General features: G+C 34.7%; 1 protein-coding gene across 1 annotated transcript in view; it reads left to right on the top strand.

Moving 5' to 3' along the window:
• The window catches only part of CTNNA3 (catenin alpha 3), a 1791870-nt gene that overhangs the window by 1600726 nt on the left and 164688 nt on the right, over nt 1–26456 (top strand). The window contains exon 14 of the mRNA XM_068981838.1: nt 22115–22296. Coding sequence (XP_068837939.1) covers nt 22115–22296 — 182 coding nt within the window. The remainder of the gene's footprint in view (nt 1–22114; nt 22297–26456) is intronic.

Consider the following 26456-nt stretch of genomic DNA (forward strand, 5'->3'; position numbering starts at 1 on the left):
AGAGGAGCTAGTTAGAAGGAATTCTTTTGGAAGTTCTTCTACCTTGATTTTTAACATATTGCACTGGTCTGTAAATTCTCACAAGCAGCACAGGAAAGCTTTATCACTTTCTGCTTTAATAATATTTGATAATTCTTATCTTGTCAGGAGAATCCAGAAAGTCTTTGTTTATGTAAAACAGTTTCTAATTAGTGTCTCAGTGTTCTGTCTTATATGATTCCAAGTAAGTTTGGTTCTATTGTTACACATAATCTTAAATAAGTAAATACACAAATAAATATATAAGTGGATTTGTGTATATATATACAAATATATATAAATACACAAATAAATATATAATATATATGAATATAAATCAATATATACTTAGATGATAGATATATAATAGTGAAACATGCCTTTGAAACTTGCATCTTATAAATTATCCCAAGCATTTTTTAAATTATAGGATCCTGTGTCTGAGAAAACAATTCATAATTCACTTGGGATTTATAAAAATTAATCTAAAGCTTAAGGAGGATTAAAGAAAATAGAAATGTGTAGTATGCATACTAATAAAGCATTCAGCTCATCAAGGTGGAATTCTTTTTCTAAGAATGATCTTTTTCTTAATCCCAAGCATTCTTTGAAAAAAATGTTTATTTAGGAAACTTTCAACCTATTATATTTATTTACTTAATAAATATACCTACTTTTCTCTAAATAGTCTAGAATTTTAAAAATCATACTCAGTTTCTAATAAATTTCAAGTCAATGAAGTTGGCAAGAGGGTCTAAACTGAATATATAGTTGTAATTGAAGACCTATACTTACGGGAATAGTCCAGTATTGTATAGTGTTTTATATAACATTTTGATGAGGCACACATTTGTAGCCTTGTAAGTATGCTTCTTGAAAGTACATTTGGTTTTTCACACTCCATATATAAGTGAAATCATATGATATTTTCTTTCTGTCTGACATTTTACTTCTCGGATGGCAAAGAGTCTGCAATGCAGGAGACCTGGGTTCAAAGCCGAGGTTGGGAAGTTCTCCTGGAGAAGGGAATGCCTACCCACTCCAGTATTCTTGTCTGGAGAATTCCATTGACAGAGGAGCCTGGCAGGTTACAGTCCATGGGACCACAAAGAGTCAGACACTACTGAGCAACTAACACTTTCACTTTCACATACCCTCTGTGTCCATCTTTGTTGTTCTAAATGCTATGATTTCATTATTTTTTTGTGGTTGATCATAATCAATCATATACACACACATATTCATACACATATATGTCTATATATCAGATCTTCTTTATCCACTTATCTGTTGACAGACCCTTAGCTTGCTTCTATATCTTGGCTATTGTGAATAATGCGGTAATGATCATAGGAGTATATATATTATTTGTACAAGAGCACCAAAAAATTGATTCTTTTGAACTGTGGTGTTGGAGAAGACTCTTGAGTCGCTTGGACTGCAAGGAGATCCAACCAATCCATTCTGAAGGAGATCAGCCCTGGGTGTTCTTTGGAAGGAATGATGCTAAAGCTGAAACTCCAGTACTTTGGCCATCTCATGCAAAGAGTTGACTCATTGGAAAAGACTCTGATGCTGGGAGGGATTGGGGGTAGGAGGAGAAAAGGATGATCGAGGATGAAATGGCTGGAAGGCATCACTGACTCGATGGATGTGAGTCTGAGTGAACTCCGGGGGTTGGTGATGGACAGGGAAGCCTGGCGTGCTACGATTCGTGGGGTCACAAAGAGTCAGGCAGGACTGAGAGACTGAAATGAACTGAACTGAACTGAAACTCCAAACTAAACAAATAAACACAGCAAAATAGAAACAAAGTCATAGATACAGAGAACAGAGAACAGAGAACAGATATCAGAAGCAGGTTCTGATGGTTTCCAGAGGGTAGTGGGGAGGGGGATGAATGATGTATAGAAATGTTGAATCATTATGTTCTGTATCACTGACATAGTGGTATAAGTCAATTACACTTCAAAAAGCAAACAAACTTATAGAAGTCAGATTTGTGGTTACAAGAGGCAGGAGGTAAGAGAAGGGGAATTGGATGAAGGTGGTCAAAAGGTACAAACTTCCATTTGAAAGAAAAAGAAGCACTAGGGATGTAACATAGAACATGATTAATATTATTAACATCATGGATGTTATATATGAAAGTTAAGACGGTAAGTCCTAAGAATTCTCATCGTAAAGAAAAAATATTTATTTTCATTTTGTATCTATATGAGATAATGGATGTTCACTAAACTTATGGGCATCATTTTATGATATATGTAAATCAATCATTATGTTTTATACTTCAAACTTGTACAGTGCTTTATGTGAATTATATATCAATACAATTGGAAGAAAACTAACAAATGAACATAAAAGGAAAGTGCATTTGCTCTTTTCTGAAGACTTACTACCATTCCTAATGTCAGTCAATTTGAGAAAAACTGGGTGCTCAGGGAGCTGGAATAGAAAAACTCTATCTCTCTGGGACTTGGTCATCTACAATTACATTTGGGGCATAGTAATGTTCAATTAGGTGCCTGGATGCTCAGCAATGGATACTAAAATGATTTTCTCAGTATGGAGGAGTAATAACTGAGATAGAATATTAAGCCAGTTTTAGATGTCTCTTTATCAAGATTGTATTACTCTTAATCTGTCATTTTTAATCTAATATTTTGTCTAATGTTGCTATATATTTAATACTGTCTCATGTTAGCTGGTCACAGGTAGTTAAGGACAATTTTATTTGTCCACATAAATTTTATTTACAAAGATACCAGTAGGAAGTATATAGGAAGAGGCCCTTTGACCCTCAAGTGAAACCAAAGAATAGTGGTAGTGTTATCTAGGGAAAAAAATCCCAATGGGGCAGAGTGTGAATCTAAGGAAGAGTAGCACAGGTTGCTTTGTCCAGCTGCTATACTCTCTTGGAGTTCCTCATAGTAGAAACAATCTGTACTTAATTTTTTTATTATGGAATGAACACTCATTTAAACATTCTAAATCACAAGTTAGTTGTCATTTAATGATGCTATTCTAGCTTCAAGATTTCAAAAAAGATTCCTTAAGAAATGATGATGTTATCCAAAAATAGGTGGACTTACAGTTCTCAGTTTATAAGTACATGTTATGGTTTGCTTTGGTGGGTATCTAGAATCTTAGGATAATTTCTTTTTTAAAATCAATGTATTTAAAAAGAAAGCCTCTTATATCTCTCCTGCTCCCTGCCTCTGGCAGCCATCAGATGTTATCTGCATCTATGAGGCTTTTTTTAAAATTTCTAAATTTCACATATAAAAGAGATCATGTGGTATTTGTCTTTCTTTGTCTTATTTCATTAAGTGTATTGTCCTCAATGTCTATCCATGTTGCTTCAAATGGCAGAATTTCCTTCTTTTTTTATGATTGGAAAAGATCCATTTCCTATACTCACACACACACCCCACATTTTCTTTATTCATTCAACCTTCAACGAATACATTTCCATATCTTGGCTATTGTAAATAGTGCATGTACCTTTTGAGTTAGCATTATTGTTTTCTTCAGATAAATAACCAAAGTGGAATTGCTGCACTATATGGATGTTTTGCTTTCAATTACATAAGGCCTCTTAATAGAGTTTTTTAAAGTGGCTGCACCAATCTGCATTCCCACCAAAAGTGCACAGACTTTCCCTTTTCTCTACCTCCTCATTAACACTTGTTATTTCTGGTCTTCTTGATAATAGCCATTCTAACAGTTTTGAGGTGATACTGATTAAGATTTTCATTTGAATTTCCCTGATTTTTAAATATGTACAACATATTTTCATATATATCTCTTATCTATCTGTATGACTTCTTTGGAAAAAAAATATCTGTTCAGATCTTCTGCTTAGTTTTTACCTGTATTATTTGTATTTTTACTATTGATTTCTTTGAGTTCTCCATATGTTTTGGATGTTAGCCCCTTACCAGATATATGATTTGCAAATATTTTCTCCCATTCTGCAGGTTTCCATTTCATCTTGTTGATAGTTTCCTTTGCTGTGCAGAAGCTTTTTAGTTTGATGTAGCCTCATTTGTTTATTTTTAATTTTGTTGCCTTTGCTTTTGTGTCAGATTTAAAAATATCATTTCAAGGCCTATGTTCAGAAGGTTACTGCTTTTGTTTTCTTCTAGGAGATTTATGTTTTCAGGCCTTATTTCAAGTCTATAATTCATTCTAAGTTAACTTTTGTATATAGTGTAAGATAGTGTTCCATTTTCATTCTTTTGTTTGTAGTTATCCAACTTCCCTAGAACCATCTACTGAAGAGACTGCTTTTCCCCCATTGTATATTCTTAGCTCCTTTGTTTAAGTTGATTAATTGTAAATGCATGGATTTCTGCTCTCTCTCTATTCTGTTCCATTCAACTGCATGTCTTCTTTTATGTCAATACCATACTGTTTTGGCTACTATAGCCTTGTAATATAGTTTGAAATCAGGGAGCATGATGCCTTCAGTTTTGTTCTTCTTCCTCAAGATTGTTACTATAGGATTTCATATAAATTTTAGGGTTATATATTCTATTTTGGTGAAAAATACCATTGGAATTTTCATAAGGGTTTTAATGAACCTGTATAATATTTTGAAAAGTATTATAACTTTAACAATATCAAACCTTCTAATTCATGAGCATGAAATATCTTGCCATTTATTAGTGTCTTCTTTAAGATCTTTCATTAGTATCTTGTAATTTCAATATTTAGTTACTTCGCTCCCTCAGTCAATTTATTACTAGGTATTTTATTATATTTGATGCAGTTGTAAATAAGATTGTCTTCTTTTTTTCTCTTTCTGTATATAAATGCAACAGATATGGTTATTTTTTTTACCTTACAACTTTACTGAATTTGTTAGTCTAATAGTTTTTCTATGGTCTTAAGGGTTTCTATATCTAATAAGTCATCTATAAATAGTGAGTTGTTTTTTTTTTTTTTTCATTCCAATTTGAATGTCTTTTCTTTCGTTTTCTTGTCTAGCTACTCCAGGTAGGACTTCCAAAGCTACCTTGAATAAAAATAGTCATTGTCTTTTTCCTGATCTTAGAGAAAAAGCTTTCAGCTTTTCACAATTCAATATGATTTTAACCATAGGCTTGTCTGATATGAGTTTTATTATTTTGGGTTATGTTTCCTCTACGCAAACTTGATTAAGAGTTGTAACCTTAAATGAATGTTGAATTTTGCCAAAACTTTTTGCTATATCTACTGAGATGATAATACACATTTTTATTGTTCATTTTGTTAATGTGGTGGTGTTTCACATTGACTGCTTTGAGGATGTTGAACTATCCTTACATCCTTGGGATAAATTCTTATTTGTATTAATAATTTCATGTTTATTTTTGCTCTTCTTTTTACTTTTTACTGTAAAAGAAAAACAGAATATTTTAATAATTTCAGACTTTCTTTTAGGGACAGATTCATTCTTCAGGAATAAAAACTGTGCAGGGATGGATGATGAGGTTCTGATGAATGTGTAGATATCAGGCCAGGGAATAGCAAACCACTCCAGTATTCTTGCCTGGAAAACTCCATGGACAGAGGAACGTGGCAGGCTACAGTCCACGGGGTCGCAAAGAGTCAGACACAACTGAACAACTGTCACTTTCAGTACTTTAAAAGTGTGCTTAAAAAGTACAGTATTTTTTTTTAATAGTAGAACATGTAGCAGAGAAAAGGACAAAGTAAAAAGATAACCTTTAAAGGAAAGGTGACACCTAAGAAATAAATTCTCATGTGCTTTCTGAAGTTTGTTTGAAGATTAGGATGTGTATGTTTTGTTGTTTTTACTGTTTCTTTTTTTTTAATTTTTATTTTTACTTTATTTTACTTTACAATACTGTATTGTTTCTTTTGAATCAATTTTAGAATTATAGGAACATTAAAATTATATTACAGAGAGTTCTCATACCTTCATTCAGTTTCTCCTAATGTTGCCTTATGGTATAAATAAGGTCTGCTTGTCAAAAGTAAGAAATGTACATAGGTATTATACTAGTAGATAAACTACAGACTTCATCAATTTTTCCACTATTATTCATTCATTTTTGTTGCAGAATCAAAGCCAAGATCAACACTGCATTTGGTTGTCAGATCTCCTAGTCATCTATAAATTGTGACCAGTCCTTAACTTTCTTTGTCATTTATGACCCTGATACTTTTGAAGAGTACAGATCAGATATTTTATAGACTATCCATTGATTTGGGCTTATCTGATGTTTTTCTCATGATTATGTTGATGTTCTCAGTCCATCAACTCAGGTGGTATAAGATGACAATATGTCACATTTCTCATGATGTTGGCCTTGATTACTTGGCTAAAGTGTTGGTTATTGGCTTTCTCCACTGTGAAATTATGTTTATTTTTTTGTAGTAATTAGTATCTTGGAGAAAATGATTTAATGCTATTCAAGTTTTATTTCTTCTCAAGTGTTTATCTACTAATTTTAATGTTCATTGCTTTATCTTGCCACAGATATTACCAGATATTTGCCTAACAATCATTTTATATCCCTTATTTCTTATGAATTTATTAATCATAATTAAAAGAAAGCTGTCCCTTGTCTCACATGATTTGTTCAGTTTGTTTATATCATGATGGGCTCATGCATATTTATTGTATTCTATGGATTTTGTTGTTCTGTTTCATTGATTAGTTGTCCCAATTTTGCCATTGGAAGCTTTTAGAGTTTGGCTTCTGCCAGGGTCCAGCCCCGTTGGATCCAGGGAATTTGAAGGGTGGATGGCATTGGCGTGAGAAAAACTTATTTATTGATTGATATAAGATTAGATTAGGAAGAAATAGTGTAGTAGGAGAATTAAGTGGAGGAAGAGGGCTGAATAGCTTGGTTTATGCGGAAGACCAATAAAATTCCAGACAAGGAATTTGCACCATCTACGTTGGGCCACCGGTGCTCGCTTGAATATCTAAGGGTGCCTCACCTTAGGCTCCCTTTCGTGCCGGTCTTAACAGCCAGGGTAAGTAAGTAGACTTGGCGGGCCTCCGCGCCCCAGGTGGAAATTCAGCCTGAAATTAAAGTAAAGAGCAGAGAGAGGGAAAGGGAGAGAAGAGAGACAGAGACACGGGGGGGAGCCAGATTCTCAAGAAACCAGGCCGAGAGACTAGTCCAAGAAACTGGTCCCATCCTTTATTGTTCAGAAGGCCTTTTATACTTTTGCTAAAACATGGAGATCAATGGGTAACACAAAATTATGTAGCGTTCACAACCCAGACTCTTTCCGTATATCATTTTGTATACAAAAGGTCTCAGGTGTTTACATTATCTTCTGGCCAAGAGGCTTGTTAACACTTTTTGGCTCTCTTCCTTAATGAATGTTAATTTTGTTTCCCCTGAAGTGTTTTTCTTTAATCTACATCTCCTTAAAGCACTAAAGTTACATCTCTATAGAACAAAGGTGCAGTGGGTTATAACAAAGAAGGTACTTAACTCAAAGATCTAATGTTGCTAATACAAGGTCTACTACTTGTTTTTCTATATACCAACTATATCTAAAAATAAAGGATATGAAAATTTGGCAGCAAGTATTGACCCAACAAATGAAACCTTTCATCAGTCCTATTCTAAAGATTTTGACTCCTCGGAAGCCCCTACATTCCTAGGATGTTTTAAGCTTCCTGTGCCTCCTGCAGTCAGGAGGCCTCAAACAATCACACTGGCAGCTGTATGAGTCCTGCAGGCAGGCTAGAAAGCCATCAGAGGGGTTTTTGGATTGAAACACTCTTTCAAATGCAGAAGACTAAAGCCCTGAATTGACTTTTTTCCAGAGAATGTCAGAAGAGTGGAAAAGCAGAGCACAAAAACTGGCAGATTTTTGTTGGGGTACATGCTTAGGAATTTCCAGAGGGGCCCCTGAAGTCTGAGCACGCCTTGCGTATGTCAGCTTCCTTCCTTATGACCTTGTCACGGGCGGGATTCCTCACACTGGCTCCCGGCAGGCTCCTATATCTTTTTAATGTTTCCTCTCTGATATTTTTTAAGGAATTGCTTATTTTTTGCATCGTAAGATGATCCAAGTTCAATAAGTTTATCAACTCTTCTAACTAAATTCATCTTACCAATATCAGATGGCAACTGACAAGTAAGCCTTTGCACATTACTTCCTCCAGTGAGCACCTGCCTGCCCCTAGACTTCAGATTAATTGGTTGCCTTGTGATCTCTAAACAAGATGACCTATTTTTAGTTCACTCCAGATTGACTAAACTTTAGACAGGTTTATTCCTGACTATAGGTCACTGACTTTCCTTTTTTTTTTTTTTTCTTTTTTTTAAAGAGCATTTACTTTAGAAAACTTAACTTTCCCTGTTCCTTTGAGATGCAAGGCTTACAGTTCAGAAATACTTTTTGCAAGGACCTGGAAGCTACCCCTTTGAAATATAATAATTAAGAAAGATAGTATCTGTTGTCTACCAGCCTCTGCCAGATGGTAGGAGCCAGACTTAAATAAGCACCATTACCAAACATAGACCATCTAATCACATTGACCAACCTCCTCTTTAATATCTTCCATTACTTTCCCACTAGCTCATTCCAGTGCTTAAATCTCTTTCAACTTTTGTTTAGCAAAGTTGAGTTCTCTCCCCTATTGCAATGCACTTGAAATAATTTCCGCCTGAATGTTTAATTTAGCCAGTGCAATTTTTCATTGACATCTCTGATGGGCTGAGAAAAAAAGGTCATGTACTTTTAAATTTTCTGACTTGTTCTTTTTAATGTGGATGCAATGTTTACTCCAATTTTGTAAATACTCAGTTAAAAAACAGATAGATTGTAGCTTTAAAATATTTCCATTCCCACTTTGTGAAATTCCCATATTACCCCCAAACATGTTCGTATTTTTATTGTACACAAATGATGTATATGGATGATTATCAAAGAATGTGATAAGGAGTTTGACAATTTTTTTTAATGTGGAAATTTTAGTTAAATATGGACCAGAACAGGAAAAAAAAAAGACAACTACCCAGTGATATAGTCACAAAATAATATTTGTGAATTTTCTAAATTCTTTTTTTAAATACCTAGCAAGTGGTAATCAGGTTACAAAACTATGACTATTCACTTTTCTTTGGGGATTACATATACTGTATTCAACTGAAATTAACCTAATGAGCTTTTTAATTCATCACGTATATGTGGTGACAGGTGTTATCAGCATATGTATATAGATTGTAAACATGGTACTATATTAAATCATAATATAGATATGTATATAAGGATAATATATGGATAATTATTTTCAATTCTGTGCTATTTTTCTCAGATTGTTATTTTATTGAGAAAATGTTATTAGTAAGATAAAGTTTTCAAATTCCCATAAACTCGGGAGGAAATCATAATTATATTTTATTATAATTAAAAATTAATTATATTTTATTCAATTATACATTTCATACATGTATAAATATTATAAATTATATTCATTACAAAGTGCAGTTAAGAAAGAGCTATACTATCAGTAGAGATGTAAAATTTTTTCTCAAGTTATATCTGTTTTAGTGGTGCACTATTCATGTAACTTGTCAAAATTTTATCTTTGAAAAGTATTTTAATTATTTGTAAGCAGACATTAAATATCACATCATCATAGATATTTGAAAACCTTAGTTAGTAAAACACTTGCTTTTCAGGGACGGTTCTAGAACAAGTTATCTTGGATGAAGATACACATTTTAAAACTTAAAAAAATCTACTGAAATTGGTCTTCAAATTGTATTCTATATGATTAACTTACCAACCAAAATATTCCAAATGTAATTTGATATTTTCTGGGCAGAGGGATTTTAAATTTTTTGAGAGCAGCAATGGTGCCATATAACTCCTATGCAGTAAATGCTAGGTGATGATGCTATAGATGACTCATTGTCATTATTATGACCAAACATAGTTGGACTATGCTATAATACACTGATAGGATGGAGGTGTCCTGATTTGCATAGGAAAGTTTATTCATAAACTGAAAGACCCCGAGTTATCTGAGCTTTCTGTCACTTCTTTGATAGATTTTATTTTCCTTTCCTGGGGCCAGACTAACATTCTTCCTGTCTACTGCCAATTTACTGTAAACAGGGGCATGGAATTCAGGTAACTAAACTTCCTTAAATTGTGTGCAAAGTATAATTTGCTAAGGTCTGAGTCACATCCTAGAGGCAGTCTTGTGAATAAAATGAATGGGATTTTTAAGCCTTGATTGGATTTCTCACAGCCTCTATATAATATTTACTTATTGAATTGTTCCTTATTTATGTGTAGCAGCGTAGCTTCAAAGCCTGAGGATTTCTACTTTTTCAGCCTTGGCAAGATCTGAGACAAAAAGTATTACAGAAACACAGAATGAAGATCTAAAGAAAAAAATGATGCAATTGAATATAAATTAGTCTAAATCCTCATAATGTTTATATTAAAAAAAATAGAGGACCATAAAGATAAGAATACTCATTTTTGTTGTTCAGCCCCTCAGTCATGTCTGACTCTTTGCAACCCCATGGACAGCAGCATGCCAGGCTTCACTGTCCTTTACCATCTCCTGGAGCTTGCTCAAACTCATGTCCATCACGTCGGTGATGCTATCCAACCATCTCATTCTCTGTCGTCCCCTTCTCCTCCTGCCTTCAATCTTACCCAGCATCAGGGTCTTTTCCAATGAGTCAACTCTTCACATGAGGTGGCCAAAGTACTGGAGTTTCAGCTTTAGCATCATTCCTTCCAAAGAACACCCAGGGTTGATCTCCTTCAGAATGGACTGGTTGGATCTCCTTGCAGTCCAAGGGACTCTCAAGAGTCTTCTCCAACACCACAGTTCAAACGCATCAATTCTTTGGTGCTCAGCTTTCTTCACAGTCCAACTCTCACATCCATCATATTTAACTATGTGAGGATTACTTTTGAAGGTCATGAATCTCATTCAATTTTTGTTTTTACTGATGGGGGCTTCCCTGATAGCTCAGTTGGTACTCAGGTTGGATTCCTGGGTTGGGAAGATCCTCTGTAGAAGGGGTAGGCTACCCACTCCAATATTCTGGTCTGGGGAATTCCATGGATTGTGGGGTATCAAAGAATCAGCCATGAATGAGCAACTTGCACTTTCTTTCACTTTTTATTAGTAAACCTTACTTGTCTCTTAGTACCTGAGAACTCAGGATTGAGGCTTCAGATATGTCCAAAGAGAGGTTGAAGCATCTTTGATCAGTGATATGACACTGATACAATCCTAAAATTGTATTTTAGGATAAAAGAATAAATTATATGGCCTATGAAAATCCCTAATACCTTGACAAAATAAGAAAAGAGAATATATCTGTTTTCCAAGCTTTTAAATTTTTTAAAATAATTCTTTCAAAATTTTAATTTAATTATATTTAAATTTTATTTACTGATTTTATTTTTCCATTAAATGTATGGAAAAATGTAACCCTTCTGTAATGTACACACATATTTCCATGATCTAGATGCAGTACTTTTAACATACTTCCAGAGTCATAGCTGCTTTGTATTTCTAAACCACTTCAAAGAAGTTTGCAACATCATAACATTTTATGCCTAAATATTTCAGTATCTCCTAAAATAATTTGTATTCTTTATAACTACAATATTTTTATCATTCACAGGAATATTAATAATCACTTTTAATACTTCCTAACAATCTATCACTTGGCTGACTAAGGTCCATCTAGTCAAGGCATGGTTTTTCCTGTGGTCATGTATGGATGTGAGAGTTGGACTGTAAAGAAAGCTGAGCACCAAAGAATTGGTGCTTTTGAACTGTGGTGTTGGAGAAGACTCTTGAGAGTCCCTTGGACTGCGAGGAGATCCAACCAGTCCATTCTGAAGGAGATCAGCCCTGGGATTTCTTTGGATGGAATGATGCTAAAGCTGAAACTCCAGTACTTTGACCATCTCATGTGAAGAGCTGACTCATTGGAAAAGACTCTGATGCTGGGAGGGATTGGGGGCATGAGGAGAAGGGGACGACCGAGGATGAGATGGCTGGATGGCATCACTGACTCGATGGACGTGAGTCTGAGTGAAATCCAGGAGTTGGTGATGGACAGGGAGGCCTGGCGTGCTGAAATTCATGGGGTCACAAAGAGTCGGACATGACTTAGTGACTGAACTGAACTGAACTGAACATTTAACTCCTAGTGCTAAAATCTATTCTGCAAATGAAGCCATAAAGAAAGAGGTATGGCCACCTGATACGAAGAATTGACTCTTTGGAAAAGACCTTGATGCTGGGAAAGATTGAGGCGGGAGGAGAAGGGAATGACAGAGGATGTGATGATTGGATGGCATCACCGACTCTATGTACATGAGTTTGAGTAAGCTCTGGGAGTTGGTGATGGACAGCGAAGCCTGGTGTGCTGCAATCCATGGGGTCGCTTAGGGTCGGACATGACTGAGCAACTGAACTGATAGCATAAAAGGAAAAAACAACAAAAACACCTTGGAAATATTTCTTCATTTATAGGTAATATGTATACGTCCCCATACAGGCCTTGTTTCCATGATTGTAAAAGGTAGATATTAACAATATAAACCTTAGAATATTATTATTCAAATAGTGTAATTTTGCAAAAGTGCTTAGCAAAGTGACTGACATGTGGGAAGCATGAACAAATGTCAATTTCCATTATTATAATTAACGTTAGAAGGTAGGCAATCAATCAAGTTAAGCCTGATGATTTAATACTTAACTCTGTTTCAACCGAGCCCCTGAAGACTATAATGTTTTATAATAAAATGAGATAGGTTTTCTTTAGTAGGAATCTGTGAATATACCCCACAAGATTTTAAGAGTACTATTTTTTTTAACAGATGAGGAAATGGAGAACTTTGTAAAGCTAATATATTTATAAATTTGATGTAAAAGACTATGTATAAAAATATAGAAATGCATATTATTCCTTAAAGCAGAGTCCAATTTCAATGCATAAATATCATTTTACAATATTATGGAAAATTTTCTTTAATGCATTCTCAAGAATATGTTTGAAATTACAATTTAGTATGCTTAAAAAATCAATCCAAAAACACTTTTTTAATGAATTTTTCCTCCAATTTTTAATTAAGTTGAATTTCTGCTGGCAGTACTTTAGATTTTCTAAACTCCAATTTAGAAATATTCTATTGCTTATATTTTTGATATATTAAAAACATCTTCATAACCAAATGCCTCTGGGCTTATTAAAAAATTGTAAATTCTACTGTTCAATAAACTCTGGAAGTAAGAATAGGAATTCTTCTTTCAGAAATATTTATCTAATATGCATACATCAGGCATATTTTTAATATTTAAAAAACATTTTATTTTGAATGTTGAGTTCTAGTTACCCACCCACATGAATAATGTTAATCAATTAGAAACTTCCTAATATTTATAAAAATAGTAATTGTAGATTACTTATTTAATTAAACATTGTTTCTCTATTCTATCCTGGTTTATGGATAGGAAAGGAAGCAGGATCATATGATTTACTTAATTCAATTTTCACATAAAATTTATAGCTAAGTAAAGCAAAGTGGTGGGGAAGACTCTTGAGAGTCCCTTGGACTGCAAGGAGATCCAACCAATCCATTCTGAAGGAGATCAACCCTGGGATTTCTTTGGAAGGAATGATGCTAAAGCTGAAACTCCAGTACTTTGGCCACCTCATGCGATGAGTTGACTCATTGGAAAAGATTCTAATGCTGGGAGGGATTGGGGGCAGGAGGAGAAGGGGATGACAGAGGATGAGATGGCGGGATGGCGTCACTGACTCAATGGACGTGAGTTTGAGTGAACTCCGGGAGATGGTGATGGACAAGGAGGCCTGGTGTGCTGCGATTCATGGGGTCGCAAAGAGTTGGACATGACTGAACAACTGAACTGAACTGAAAGCAAAGTGATTTTATGGAAAAGAATATTAATAATGGCAACAGGTAGATTTATGTAACAAATATGTCATTAACTAGCTGGATAACATTTTTCAAGACCCTTTTTTCCTAGAACTCAGTTTCTTTATCTACAAAATAAGCAATTTAGATTCTAGAACTTTTGAAAATAAGAGAATTATGGTGAGCTTCTCTACTATATAGTTTTTTGCTTATGGAATATATTTACTCAGTATATTACTTGATTACTTCTTCAACTCTATGAGATAGCTATGTGAATATTTTTAAGTGCCCTTTTCCATAATGGGCTTCCTTGGTGGCTCAGATTGTAAAGAAACTGCCTGCATTGTGGGAAACCTAGGTTTAATTCCTGGGTTGGGAAGGTCCCCTGGAGAAAGGAAAGGCTATCCACTCCAGTATTCTGTCCTGGAAAATTTCATTGACACAGAAGCCTGGCAAGCTGTAATCCATGGGGTCACAAAAAGTTAGACATGACAGAGACTTTCACTTCCATAATATTTTAGAAACTCTTGGAGGCCATGCTCTTGTAGTTATATACATTAATTGTAATCACCATTGACTAAGACTCTAATATATTCTAGGTACCACTGTTTACAGGCATAATCCTAATGGTCTGAAAACCCCTAATATTATTATTATTCGACATGTGATGAAACTGCTGGTAGTTAAGTTACTGTCTTCAAAGCTAGTATTTGACAGAGCTGGAATTTGCATGAACCTCTGTATAACAACATTTTTTTTCTTTTGCCTTTTTTCTATTATCAATTTTTCCTTATCTTTCTTAAAAGGTTAATGAAAATCATTTGATGTTTTAAGTAAAAAAAAAAAAAAAAACTAATATAAGCATATCACTATTTTAGGTAGTAGTGATGAGCTTAGTGAAATTTAAAAGTAGGTAAAAAAATAGATCAATTGTGCAATTAGTGTAGTGTTAGAGAAATAACTTCCAGATGTTCAAGCTGGATTTAGAAAAGTAGAGGAACCAGATATCAATTTGCAAACCTCCACTGCAACATCGAAAGAGTAAGAGAGTTCCAGAAAAACAACTATTTCTGTTTTATTGACTATGCCAAAACCTTTGACTCTGTGGATCACAACATACTGTGGTAAATTCTTCAAGAGATGAGAATACCAGACCACCTGACCTGCCTCCTGAGAAATCTGTATATAGGTCAAGAAGCAACAGTTAGAACTGGACATGGAACAACAGACTGGTTCCAAATCAGGAAAGGAGTATGTCAAGGCTATATATTTTCACCCTGCTTATTTAAGTTATATGCAGAGTACATCATGAGAAATGCTGGGCTGGATGAAGCACAAGCTGGAATCAAGATTGCTGGGAGAAATATCAATAACCTCAGATATGAAAATGACACCACCCTTATGGCAGAAAGTGAAGAAGAACTAAAAAACCTCTTGATGAAAGTGAAAGTGGAGAGTGAAAAAGTTGGCCTAAAGCTCAACATTCAGAAAATGAAGATCATGGCATCTGGTCCCATCGCTTCATGGGAAATAGATGGGGAAACAGTGGAAACAGTGTCAGACTTTATTTTTGGGGGGCTCCAAAATCACTGCAGATGTTGACTTCAGCCGTGAAATTAAAAGATGCTTACTCCTTGGAAGAAAAGTTATGACCAACTTAGATAGCATATTCAAAAGCAGAGACATTACTTTGCTAGCAAAGGTCCGTCTAGTCAAGGCTATGGTTTTTCCTGCGATCATGTATGGATGTGAGAGTTGGGACTGTGAAGAAGGCTGAGCACCGAAGAATTGATGCTTTTGAACTGTGGTGTTGGAGAAGACTCTTGAGAGTCCCTTGGACTGCGAGGAGATCCAACCAGTCCATTCTGAAGGAGATCAACCCTGGGATTTCTTTGGAAGGAATGATGCTAAAGCTGAAACTCCAGTACTTTGGCCACCTCATGTGAAGAGTTGACTCATTGGAAAAGACTCTGATGCTGGGAGGGAGTGGGGGCAGGAGGAGAAGAGGATGACAGAGGATGAGATGCCTGGATGGCATCACTGACTTGATGGATGTGAATCTGAGTGAACTCAGGAGTTGGTGATGGACAGGGAAGCCTGGCGTGCTGTGATACATGTGGTTGCAAAGAGTCGGACACGACTGAGCGACTGAACTGAACTGACACTTGAAACTAACAGAATATTGTAAATCAACTATACTCAAATATAAGACAAAATTAAATTTTAAAAAATGAAAACAGAAATGAACAGATAAAATAAGAGAAATTAATTTTCTCCCTTTTAGAGGTAGGAGCTTAGGAAATGTGTAAATGTAAGTGACCAAGAAAATACAAGATCAGTGCTATAAAATTTTTGATCCTACACTCCTGTTTTTCTTTACATGTTGACAGTTTCTATTAACAACTTGAAACAAACATTTATCATATATATGTCCCTACTTTGAGGAAACATTCAGTCTAGGAGCTGGAAAAGGCAATGGCAATCTGCTCCAGTTTCCTTGTCTGGGAAATCCCATGGACAGAGGAGCCTGGTGGGTTACCGTCCATGGGGTTGCAAAAGAGTCAGATAGAACCTGGTGATTAAACAATAGCAAGTTGTCTGGGAGCAGAAGACCAAAACAACGACAGCAACAAGTAGATTCACCGTTATTCTGAAAGATGATTAATGCTTTCAAAGACCTTTCAACTAGTAAGATAAGATATTCACATTCACAAACAACTAGGCTACAACAGAGAACAGTATAAATATCCTGAGAGAAGATTTCGTAACATGTTCTGAGATTTTCAAAGGGATAATTACATATAGCTGGAGAAGAAAGATATATTCAACGCATCTGGCTTGGAATATAATTGTTTGGACCAACAAAGATGAGATGTGGAAAGAAGATGAGCAAAATAATTAGTGGGCAACACCTTAAGATATTTACCTGCAACAACAAATAGCTTGATTTAGTTTGAGTGTAAAGTGCCTGAAAAGAAGGAGAAATAACATTGAAAAGCTCATAGAGACAAAGGTCATAGTGATGCCTGTGTCATAGTAATTTCACTCTTAGATATAGTCTCAAGAATGCAATTGTATGTGCACAAAAAGAAAAAATATAAGAATATTCATTATTCATAACAATCAAAAATAGAATGCTTCCAAAAAGGTCATTAATAGAATTTCAGAAAAGTAAATGGTTTTATGTTTCACAAAGTGGAATGCTGTCTGTATAGAGCAATGAGAATAAACAGACTATAACTACATGTATCAATTATAGATGTATTTCAAATATATAAAAACTTTAAATAAGAAGCCAGGTACAAGAGTATTGTTATTATTCCATTTTTATAAGGTTCAGAAACTGGAAAATCTGTAGCTTTAGAAGTACAGGTGATGATGCGATTGTTCTTGAGAGATAGTGGCTATAACAGGACACATGAGGCTTCTGGGATGCTGCTAATTTTTGTGTTTCTTAAATTTGGGTGTTGAATACATGGATTCACTCAATTTATAAAAGTTGTTCAATTATACATTTATGGTTTGGGAAATTTTCTATGTGAATTTTCTACTTTAAATTTAATAGTGATATTTGAGGAATTTATATCCTTTATTCAGTAAGAAGACATGAACGGTATGTTTTAGGCTGAAGAATTGCACAATCTTATCAAATTCAGATCGAATCAAGTGGTAGCAAGACAGAAGGATTGAAAATGAAAGAGAAAATTAGGATCTGAGCTTGTATAATAGTAACTGAAATACAAAGAAAGAGGTGAATGTGATAAAAGCACTGGTGATAAAATGGACAAACATTGTGCCTAACAGAATGGGATCGATAAAAGGAGCAGACTTTAAAAAATAAAAAAAGTAAGATTACAAGCCTGAGAGGCAGGCAGTACTGCTGACAAACTTGAAAATAAAGATAAAGGATTTGGCAAGTGTTGGCAAACCAGTCAGCAGGGCAAATCTGGCCCATTGACTGTTTTTGTTTAGCCCACGAGATAGAAATGTTTTGTTTGTTTGTTTTACATCTTTAAATGGTTAAAGAAATTCAGGATAGCTGTAATCAGAATAATATTTTTGACATGTGAAAATTTTATGCAGTTCAAATTAAAATGTCCATATAAATTTGTATTGGAACATGGTCATGCTCATTTGTTTGCATAGGGTCTACTACTGCTTTTGCATTATAGCAGCAACAGAGTTAAATAAAGTAACAGACTTATTGCAAAATATTACTAGTAAAGATGTGCTATCTTAGTTTTTTGAAAAATTCTGGTAATCTCTGTTTTAGAGCTAAAATTATAAATTATATATGTATTACTTGAAAATGTCTTATAGGCTAATGGGAGCTTTTGTTGGAGAGAGGAGAATAACCTTAGAATTCTGAGGATCACTAACTGTATCGAGTGAAGAACAGAATCTCTTTATGAGTAACCATTAGCATTTAATAGCACTTAAGAACTTTAAAAGCTGTATTCATATTCATTTGATCTCTAAAACAGTCTGTTCAGTCAATGTCATTTTTTCTAGTTTACAAATAAGAAAACTTCAATTTTAAAATATATAAGACATATTATGGACAATAAGCATTTCAAAACTAGAAGGTGATAGAGAAATTTCATTGAGGAGGAGGTAGATATTTTGGTATTTGGGGGGTGGTATTACTTTCATTTGCAGGCACGGTGATAGAATGAAAACTCTGGAGCTAGAGTTTGTGAGTTTTCATCCTGGTTCTATCATTTACTAATACTACAATCTTGAGTAAATCATTTAACCTTTTAGAGACTCAGTTTCATAATCCGTAATATTAGAGTAAGAATATTCTTACCTCATAGGGCTGCTATGATGATTAAATTTTAAATATATGTTAACTTGCCTAGAAGAGTATTTAGCATATATAAATGTTGTTTTCATTGTCTTTTGGAATAAATATTTTAATCAGTTAACATACAATGTAATTTCATTTTGATGGCAGGGATTCAAAAAGCCTTTAATAGCTTTTTATATCAGAGTTGTATTCTATATATTTGAGCAAGAGTAGAACCACTTAGCCAGCCAGTAATAATGTTAGAAATTCCACTTACTTGATTTATCTTGAAGTTCATACCTCAGTTCTTTGCTTATCCTGCAAAAATATAATCCAATAAGGAAATTTCACCCATAATTCCTAAATATCAAATATTCTCTGAAGTTCTGTTTTGATATTTTCATAATAATTGAAATTGATTGGTGGCATATAATAAGTCATTCACAGAAGCACTAAAATCTTCAGTAAAGGTGTCACTCAGTAATTTAATACTTGTTTGTTCTTGTGTTTCCTCATGTAATAAAAAAGGTTAGAATTCTCCAGAACTTTTAATTTTATAAACTATTGCCTGACTTTTGGCCTTTATCTTGTCAGGAGTAAATATCTGCCAATTGTAATTCACCATGTGAGTTGAGATGTTATTAAAGAAATTGAGTGCAATCTGTGAAATTCTTGTCCGGGACAGGGTCAGTCTCAATGCTATCGAATAATTGACTCTGTTTCCTGCCTGACAGGTGGATAGCAGTTGCAATTATTGTTGTTTCGTGTCTGGGGAAATGTAGACAGGAGAGTTAAGTGACTTCCTCAAGATCATATTGGAAATCAGTGACATTCCAAGGAACAAAAGTTGGAATACACTTAATCAGATCGCCTCTAGAATAGTTTGAACTTTTTCATGAAGACAGTGAAAATGTTTCCACAATATTCCAGGATACACTTCAAAATTATTTCTTAGATCCAGAATCATACATTTATTATCTCTGAGATAAAGATTATAAAAAGAGGCCCCAAATAAACTGATCTATGGCTTTAATATTTGAAACTTTAATTACCTTTTTATGAAAATGGAGAAAATGATAATGACTAGTAGTGAAGAAAGGAAAATTCATTTCTCTTTTTCAGCTAGTATAGTGGGTTAGTACCTTACAGCTTTATTAATGGCTTGTATACTATTGATTTAAAAGGTAGCTATGTCTTTATGTACATGCTTTGCCGCATACCAGCAGCAGTAAAAGTTGCTCTTCTTATAAGCTTATCATGTAGGCCATGTTTCCTGAGAAAAGAAACTACAGTCTCTTTTTACCGCCTAAGGAAGAATCATCTATACATTCATTAATCAAAAGTTTAGTCTCCTAGCTTAATTTAGTTCTTGAAATAAATAAGGAAAACAAAGCAAATTTAAGTGCTATATATGTGATTACATTTTGATATTTTCATGGAATAAGAAATAACTGTTGGACTCCCCGGCCATCCACTGGTGACTTCCCCGGCCATCCACTGGTACTTCCCCGGCCATCCACTGGTGACATTTCTGAGCTTCCATGGTAGTAGTGGGTTCAGTCCCTGGTCAGTAAACTGATTCCACATGCCGTGTGGTATGGTTAAAAAAGAAAAGAAATAAAGAAGAAACTATCATTTACTGTACACTCAATATGTATCAAGCCTTGTGCTAACTGAAGTATGGATGAATAATCCTGAAAATTTAAAAATACCAAGTTATTTTAGACCCTGAATTAGGCCTCTGATTGGTAATAAATGACAGATAATTGACATTAGCTCTGTGATTTTTATTTTTTGGTTAGATTTTCCATTGATCATTCTTGTAATTCTTTCCACTAATACATTTTAGTTTCATTGTTCTTGTACACTATTGCCTCAATAAAATGTGTTTTCAGTATTCTGAATCTAGCAATCATACTTTTGCAAAGCTTTCTAGATTATATCTTCCAATTTTGCCATTGATAGGTAAACTAGAAATTAACATCTGGAAATGCATAGGAATTGTAGCTATCATATATTTCCTGTGAATGATCAAATAGTTCCACTTATATAGGATTTATCATTTATAAATGTTCCATCTCAAACCTATGTGCTTGTTCTACTTTTTATGTATGAATTTCTTTTTTGACAAGATGATTGAGTAGACAATCTCATGAAATTTTATGACCTTGATTAATATTATCAAATCACTTTCATTTCAGAGTTCTTTTTTATTTGATAAAAAGTCATAGGCTTCAGGTGCTATAATTGTTTATATGGCAGTATGGTGGTATGGTGGGCTTCCCTGGTGGCTCAGATGGTAAAGATTTTACCTGCAAAGCGGGAGACCTGGGTTTGATCACTGGATTGGGGAGATACCCTGGAGGAGGGCATGGCAACTCGCTCCAGTACTCTTGCCTGGAGAATCCCCATGGACAGAGGAGCCTGGCAGACTATAGTGTGGAATCACAAAGAGTCAGACACAACTGGGTGACTAAGCACACATCACAATAGTGTGGATGGTTTCAAATGCAAGAGGCAGGTCTGCATACTGTTCAAAATATGATATATACAAAGAATAGTACTACGTCAGTGCATTAAGTTCACTGTGCATAAGAGTTTACACCTCAAATCTCAGGATGCTAATTAGGGAGGGCTGCCTTAGCAAACTTTGCCTATAACATTTTTATTCTTCCCTCAGATAGTTTGTGTACACACACACACCTGAATATGTTTACATGCACCATATACACATTAATCTTTGGAATTTTATAAATGTACTTGTCTATATACATATGATTTATAAATATGTACTGTACTGTTTGCCAATGTGTATTCAGTGTTTGTAATTAATTCCATCTATTAATGTAAATATATACATAGGTATAAATAGTCTCATTTCAATATTTTTTTCCTTTTGAGGCATACTGTTAGTACAATTTAAAGAGGTATATACTTATCTAACATGTGAGGCATTAAATTATGTTTGAATTAATTTATAATACATTCAAATTTTGGGAAGTCCTACATTTATATTAAATAATAGATTTAAATATGTCATATATTAAATTATATTTTGATATTCATAGATTTAATGTTGTGGTTCTAACTAATACTGTAATTTTACATTCTAACATTGTTGCAAACAATTATGATTCAATAGATTTTTATACAAAAAATTAAACCTGAATAGTTTTGTTATATGACTTTATGGCTGACTCATGCTGATGTATGGCAAAAGCTGACACAGTGTTGTAAAGCAATTATCCTTCTATTGAAAATAAATTTAAAACAGAAAAGCATTATGTCTCTATTCTTAAAGGAACACGTTTTATAAACATCTGATAATAATCACTTCATTGTAAAATGTATTTGACATAATGGAATGATTATAAATTGAATTATCACCTGTTTTAGGCTAAGATGACTCAATTGCCTGAAGCAGAAAAAGAAAAGATTGCTGAGCAAGTTGCTGACTTCAAGAAAGTGAAGAGCAAGCTGGATGCTGAAATTGAGATATGGGACGATACGAGCAATGATATCATTGTTCTGGCCAAGAAGATGTGTATGATCATGATGGAGATGACAGACTTCACAAGGTAATTATGTGGGAATTGGTGTGTAACATTTATCATATTAGGAACATTTGTCAAATTAGTGAACCTTTGAGTTTCTCTGAGTATCAGGTGCTAAAAGTTAAGTGGTATGGGAAAAGTAAATGCTAAAGAATTAGAAAGTTTTAGGTAGTTTCTAGGGTTTTGTGGAGAGGCAATGGCACCCCACTCCAGGACTCTTGTCTGGAAAATCCCATGGATGGAGGAGCCTGGTAGGCTGCATTCCATGGGGTCGCTAAGAGTCGGACATGACTGAGTTACTTCACTTTCACTTTTCACTTTCATGCATTGGAGAAGGAAATGGCAACCCACTCCAGTGTTCTTGCCTGAAGAATCCCAAGGACTGGGGAGCCTCGTGAGCTGCCGTCTATGGGGTTGCACAGAGTCAGACAAGACTGAGGCGACTTAGCAACAGCAGCAGCAGCAGAGGTTTTGATAAATAAATGAGGCAGAGTTTCTCATAAACACCTGAGGAACAATTTTAGAAGCCACTTAATGCCTTCACTTTCAAGAATCTCCTCTGTGTATTATACTAGCTTTTTAAAAAAAAAAGGTAAATCAAATTATGATTTCTGTTGGAGCTCTCTGAATGATTGATTTTCATAGCTACATATGGAGATATCAACCAGATATATTTGAAATTACAAAGACTAAATGATGTGCTCGAAGGAATTGTTCATTGTGTGTTTATTCTAGAAATAATGAACATGTTCTTATTGTCATTGTTCAGTCACTAAGTGATGTCTGACTTTTTGCAACCTCATGGATGGCAGCATGTCAGGCTTGTCTGTACGTCACTATCTCCCAGAGTTTGTTCAAACTCATGTCTGTTGAGTCATTGATACCATCTATCCATTTCATCTTCTGTTGCCCCCTTCTCCTCCTGTCTTCAGTCTTTCCTAGTATCAGGGTATTTTCCAATGGTTCAGGTCTTTGCATCAGGTGGCCAAAGTTTTGAAGCTTCAGCTTCAAAAGCTACTGGAAAAACCATAGCTTTCATTGTATGGACATTTGTTGGCAACGTGATGTCTCTTCTTTTTAATATTCTGTCTAGATTTTTTATAGCTTTCCTTCCAAGGAGCAAGCATCTTTTTATTTCATGGCTGCAGTCACCATCTGCAGTGATTCTGGAGCCCAAGAAAATAAAATCTATCAATGCTTCTACTTTTTCCCTATCTATTGGCCATGAAGTGATGGGACCCAATGCCATGATCTTAGTTTTTTGAATGCTGAGTTAAAGCCGGCTTTTTCACTCCCTTCTTTCACCCTCATCAAGAGTGTCTTTAGTGCCTCTAGTTCCTCCTTCCTTTCTGTCATTGGAGTGGTGTCATGTGTGTATCTGAGGTTGTTGATATTTCTCCCAGCAATCTTGATTCCAGTTTGTGATTCACCTAGCTGGGCTTTGTGCATAACGTACTCTGCATGTAAGTTAAGTAAGCAGGGTGACTGTAACTTCAAAATATTATTTTATAGAACTAGCCAAAGAACTGTAATATATAGAGTGCTTGCCTTACCAGTTACTAAGTGAACAAAAGTACAACAATTAAAATAATTTAGTTCTGATGTAATTATAAAAGCTACAGAACAGAATATTCTGAAGCAGACCTAGTATACTTATAAAACTATTCATTTATACTGCATACATTAAACATAAAAATAACTTTTAGATGGAGGAATGACATAAATGTAATTTAAAAATAATTATCAATGGAAAATATTGATGAATATTTCACTCAAGTTAAGCCTGAGAAAAGTTTTCTAAGCATTATGCACAAAGACCTCATAAAAATGGATCATGAAATTGAATAATATTAAAGGCTCTAAGTATCAATAGAATGTCCTAAACCATACTGAAATATAAATGAAGAATTGAGTAAACATCTTTAACAGAAAATAACAAAATTTTGATATCATTTATATATGATGAATTCTTACGGATATTAAAAAATTTTAAGTGTCCTAGTAGAAGAATGGACAAATTATATATATATATACACACATATCTGGACATAAATAGGAAATAGCCTAGAGAAATTAAAGAGAATCACATTATATGTCAACCAGCCTTTCCCCTTCCCCGCACTACCACCTTAATGTTACCCACTAAGGAAAGTATCTGTGCTAGTCACTCAGTTGTGTCCGACCCTTTGCAACCTCATGGACTATAGCCTGCCAGGCACCTTTGTCCATGGCTATTCTCTAAGCAAGAATACTAGAGTGGTTTGCCATGCCCTCCTCCAGGGGATCTTTGCAACCCTGGGATAGAACCCAAGTCTACTGCATTGCAGGTGGATTCTTTACCTTCTGTGTCACTAGTGAAGTCCTAGGATAGTATATACTTCACAGTATTGATTTAAAGATAGTGCTGTTGTCTAAGAGCTCTGCCTAAAATGGAGAAGATTCAGATCAATGACAAAAAAAGCTAAGTAATGGAACATAGAAAATGAGCATACTTCTGGGTACATATGCAAAGGAAATGAAATAATTACTTTTAGGAGATATTGTTGTTCCAGTGTTCACTGTAGCATTTATTATTCACAATAGCCAAGAAATGGAAACAATCTTAGTGTCCATCAATGAATGAATAGATAGAGAAAACATGGTATACAAAAATAAATTTGTATATATTATTCACTTCAGTTGAGCTCAGTTGCTTAGTTGTGTCTCACTCTCTGCGACCCCATGAATCACAGCACGCCAGGCCTCCCTGTCCATCACCAACTCCCAGAGTTCACTCAAACTCATGTCCATCGAGTCGGTGATGCCATCCAGCCATCTCATGCTCTGTCGTCCCCTTCTCCTCCTGCCTCCAATTCCTCCCAGCATCAGAGTCTTTTCCAATGAGTCAATTCTTCGCATGAGGTGGCCAAATTATTGGAGTTTCAGCTTCATCATCAGTCCTTCCAATGAATACTCAGGACTGATCTCCTTTAGGATGGACTGGTTGGATCTCCTTGCAGTCCAAGGGACTCTCAAGAGTCTTCTCCAACACCACAGTTCAAAGGCATCAATTCTTTGGTGCTCAGCTTTCTTCACAGTCCAACTCTCACATCCATACATGACCACTGGAAAAACCATAGCCTTGACTAGATGGACCTTAGCCGGCAAAGTAATGTCTCTGCTTTTGAATATGCTGTCTAGGTTGGTCATAACTTTCTTTCCAAGGAGTAAGCGTCTTTTAATTTCATGGCTGCAGTCACCATCTGCAGTGATTTTAGAGCCCCCCAAAATAAAGTCTGACACTGTTTCTACTGTTTCCCCATCTATTTCCCATGAAGTGATGGGACCAGATGGCATGATACATTTAAATAAATGATATGTGTAAATTCTTTCAGTTATAATAAAGGAAACCTTACCCCTTCCATTGGGACACATGGATGACCCTGGGGGGCATATGTTAAGTAAAATAAGTCACACAGTGAAAGATAAATACTATTATAATTTATAAATTTGTATGTAGAATCTTAAAACAAATAAGTCAGAGAGTGGAATGGTGGGATCTGAGGAGTGGGAGAAATGGAGAGATGATGGTCAGTGATTACAACTTTCAGTTATAAGATGAATGATTTCTGAAGATCTAATATATAGCATGTTGATCATAAATATTGATAACAGAAATTTGCTGAGAGTAAATCTTAAGAGTTCCCATGCAAAAAAAAAAAAAGGTAATCATGGAAGGTAATGGATGTGCTAATTAAGTTGATTGTCATAATCATTTCACAGAGTATAGATATATTAAATCATTACATTGTACCCTATAAATGCATTTTTGTCAATTATGCTTTAATAAAGCTGAAAAAAACAGCATCAGAACAATTTAGCTGATAGAAACCTCAAATCTAGAAAACAAATACAAAACACAAATAAAACTGCAACACGATACTGCAAACTAAAGTGAAATTCAAAAGCTAAAGAGTTGGAGATGCATATTTTAAAACTTGGGTTCATAAAATCAAAAACTAAGATAAATTTTAAAAGAGAAAAGGGAAATGAGAAATACAATGAGTTAATACGATTTAGGGAGGAAATTAAGCAATAAAAATGTCTGAAAGTTGAAAATTTTTAGTGCCCAAAGGAAAATACATTCAAATAAAAATTCCATAAGGGGAAGACAAGCAGGAAATTAACCAAGAGAATGACTATGA

The sequence above is a fragment of the Capricornis sumatraensis genome, chromosome 10 (assembly GCF_032405125.1).
Source record: "Capricornis sumatraensis isolate serow.1 chromosome 10, serow.2, whole genome shotgun sequence".
Lineage (NCBI taxonomy): Eukaryota > Metazoa > Chordata > Mammalia > Artiodactyla > Bovidae > Capricornis > Capricornis sumatraensis.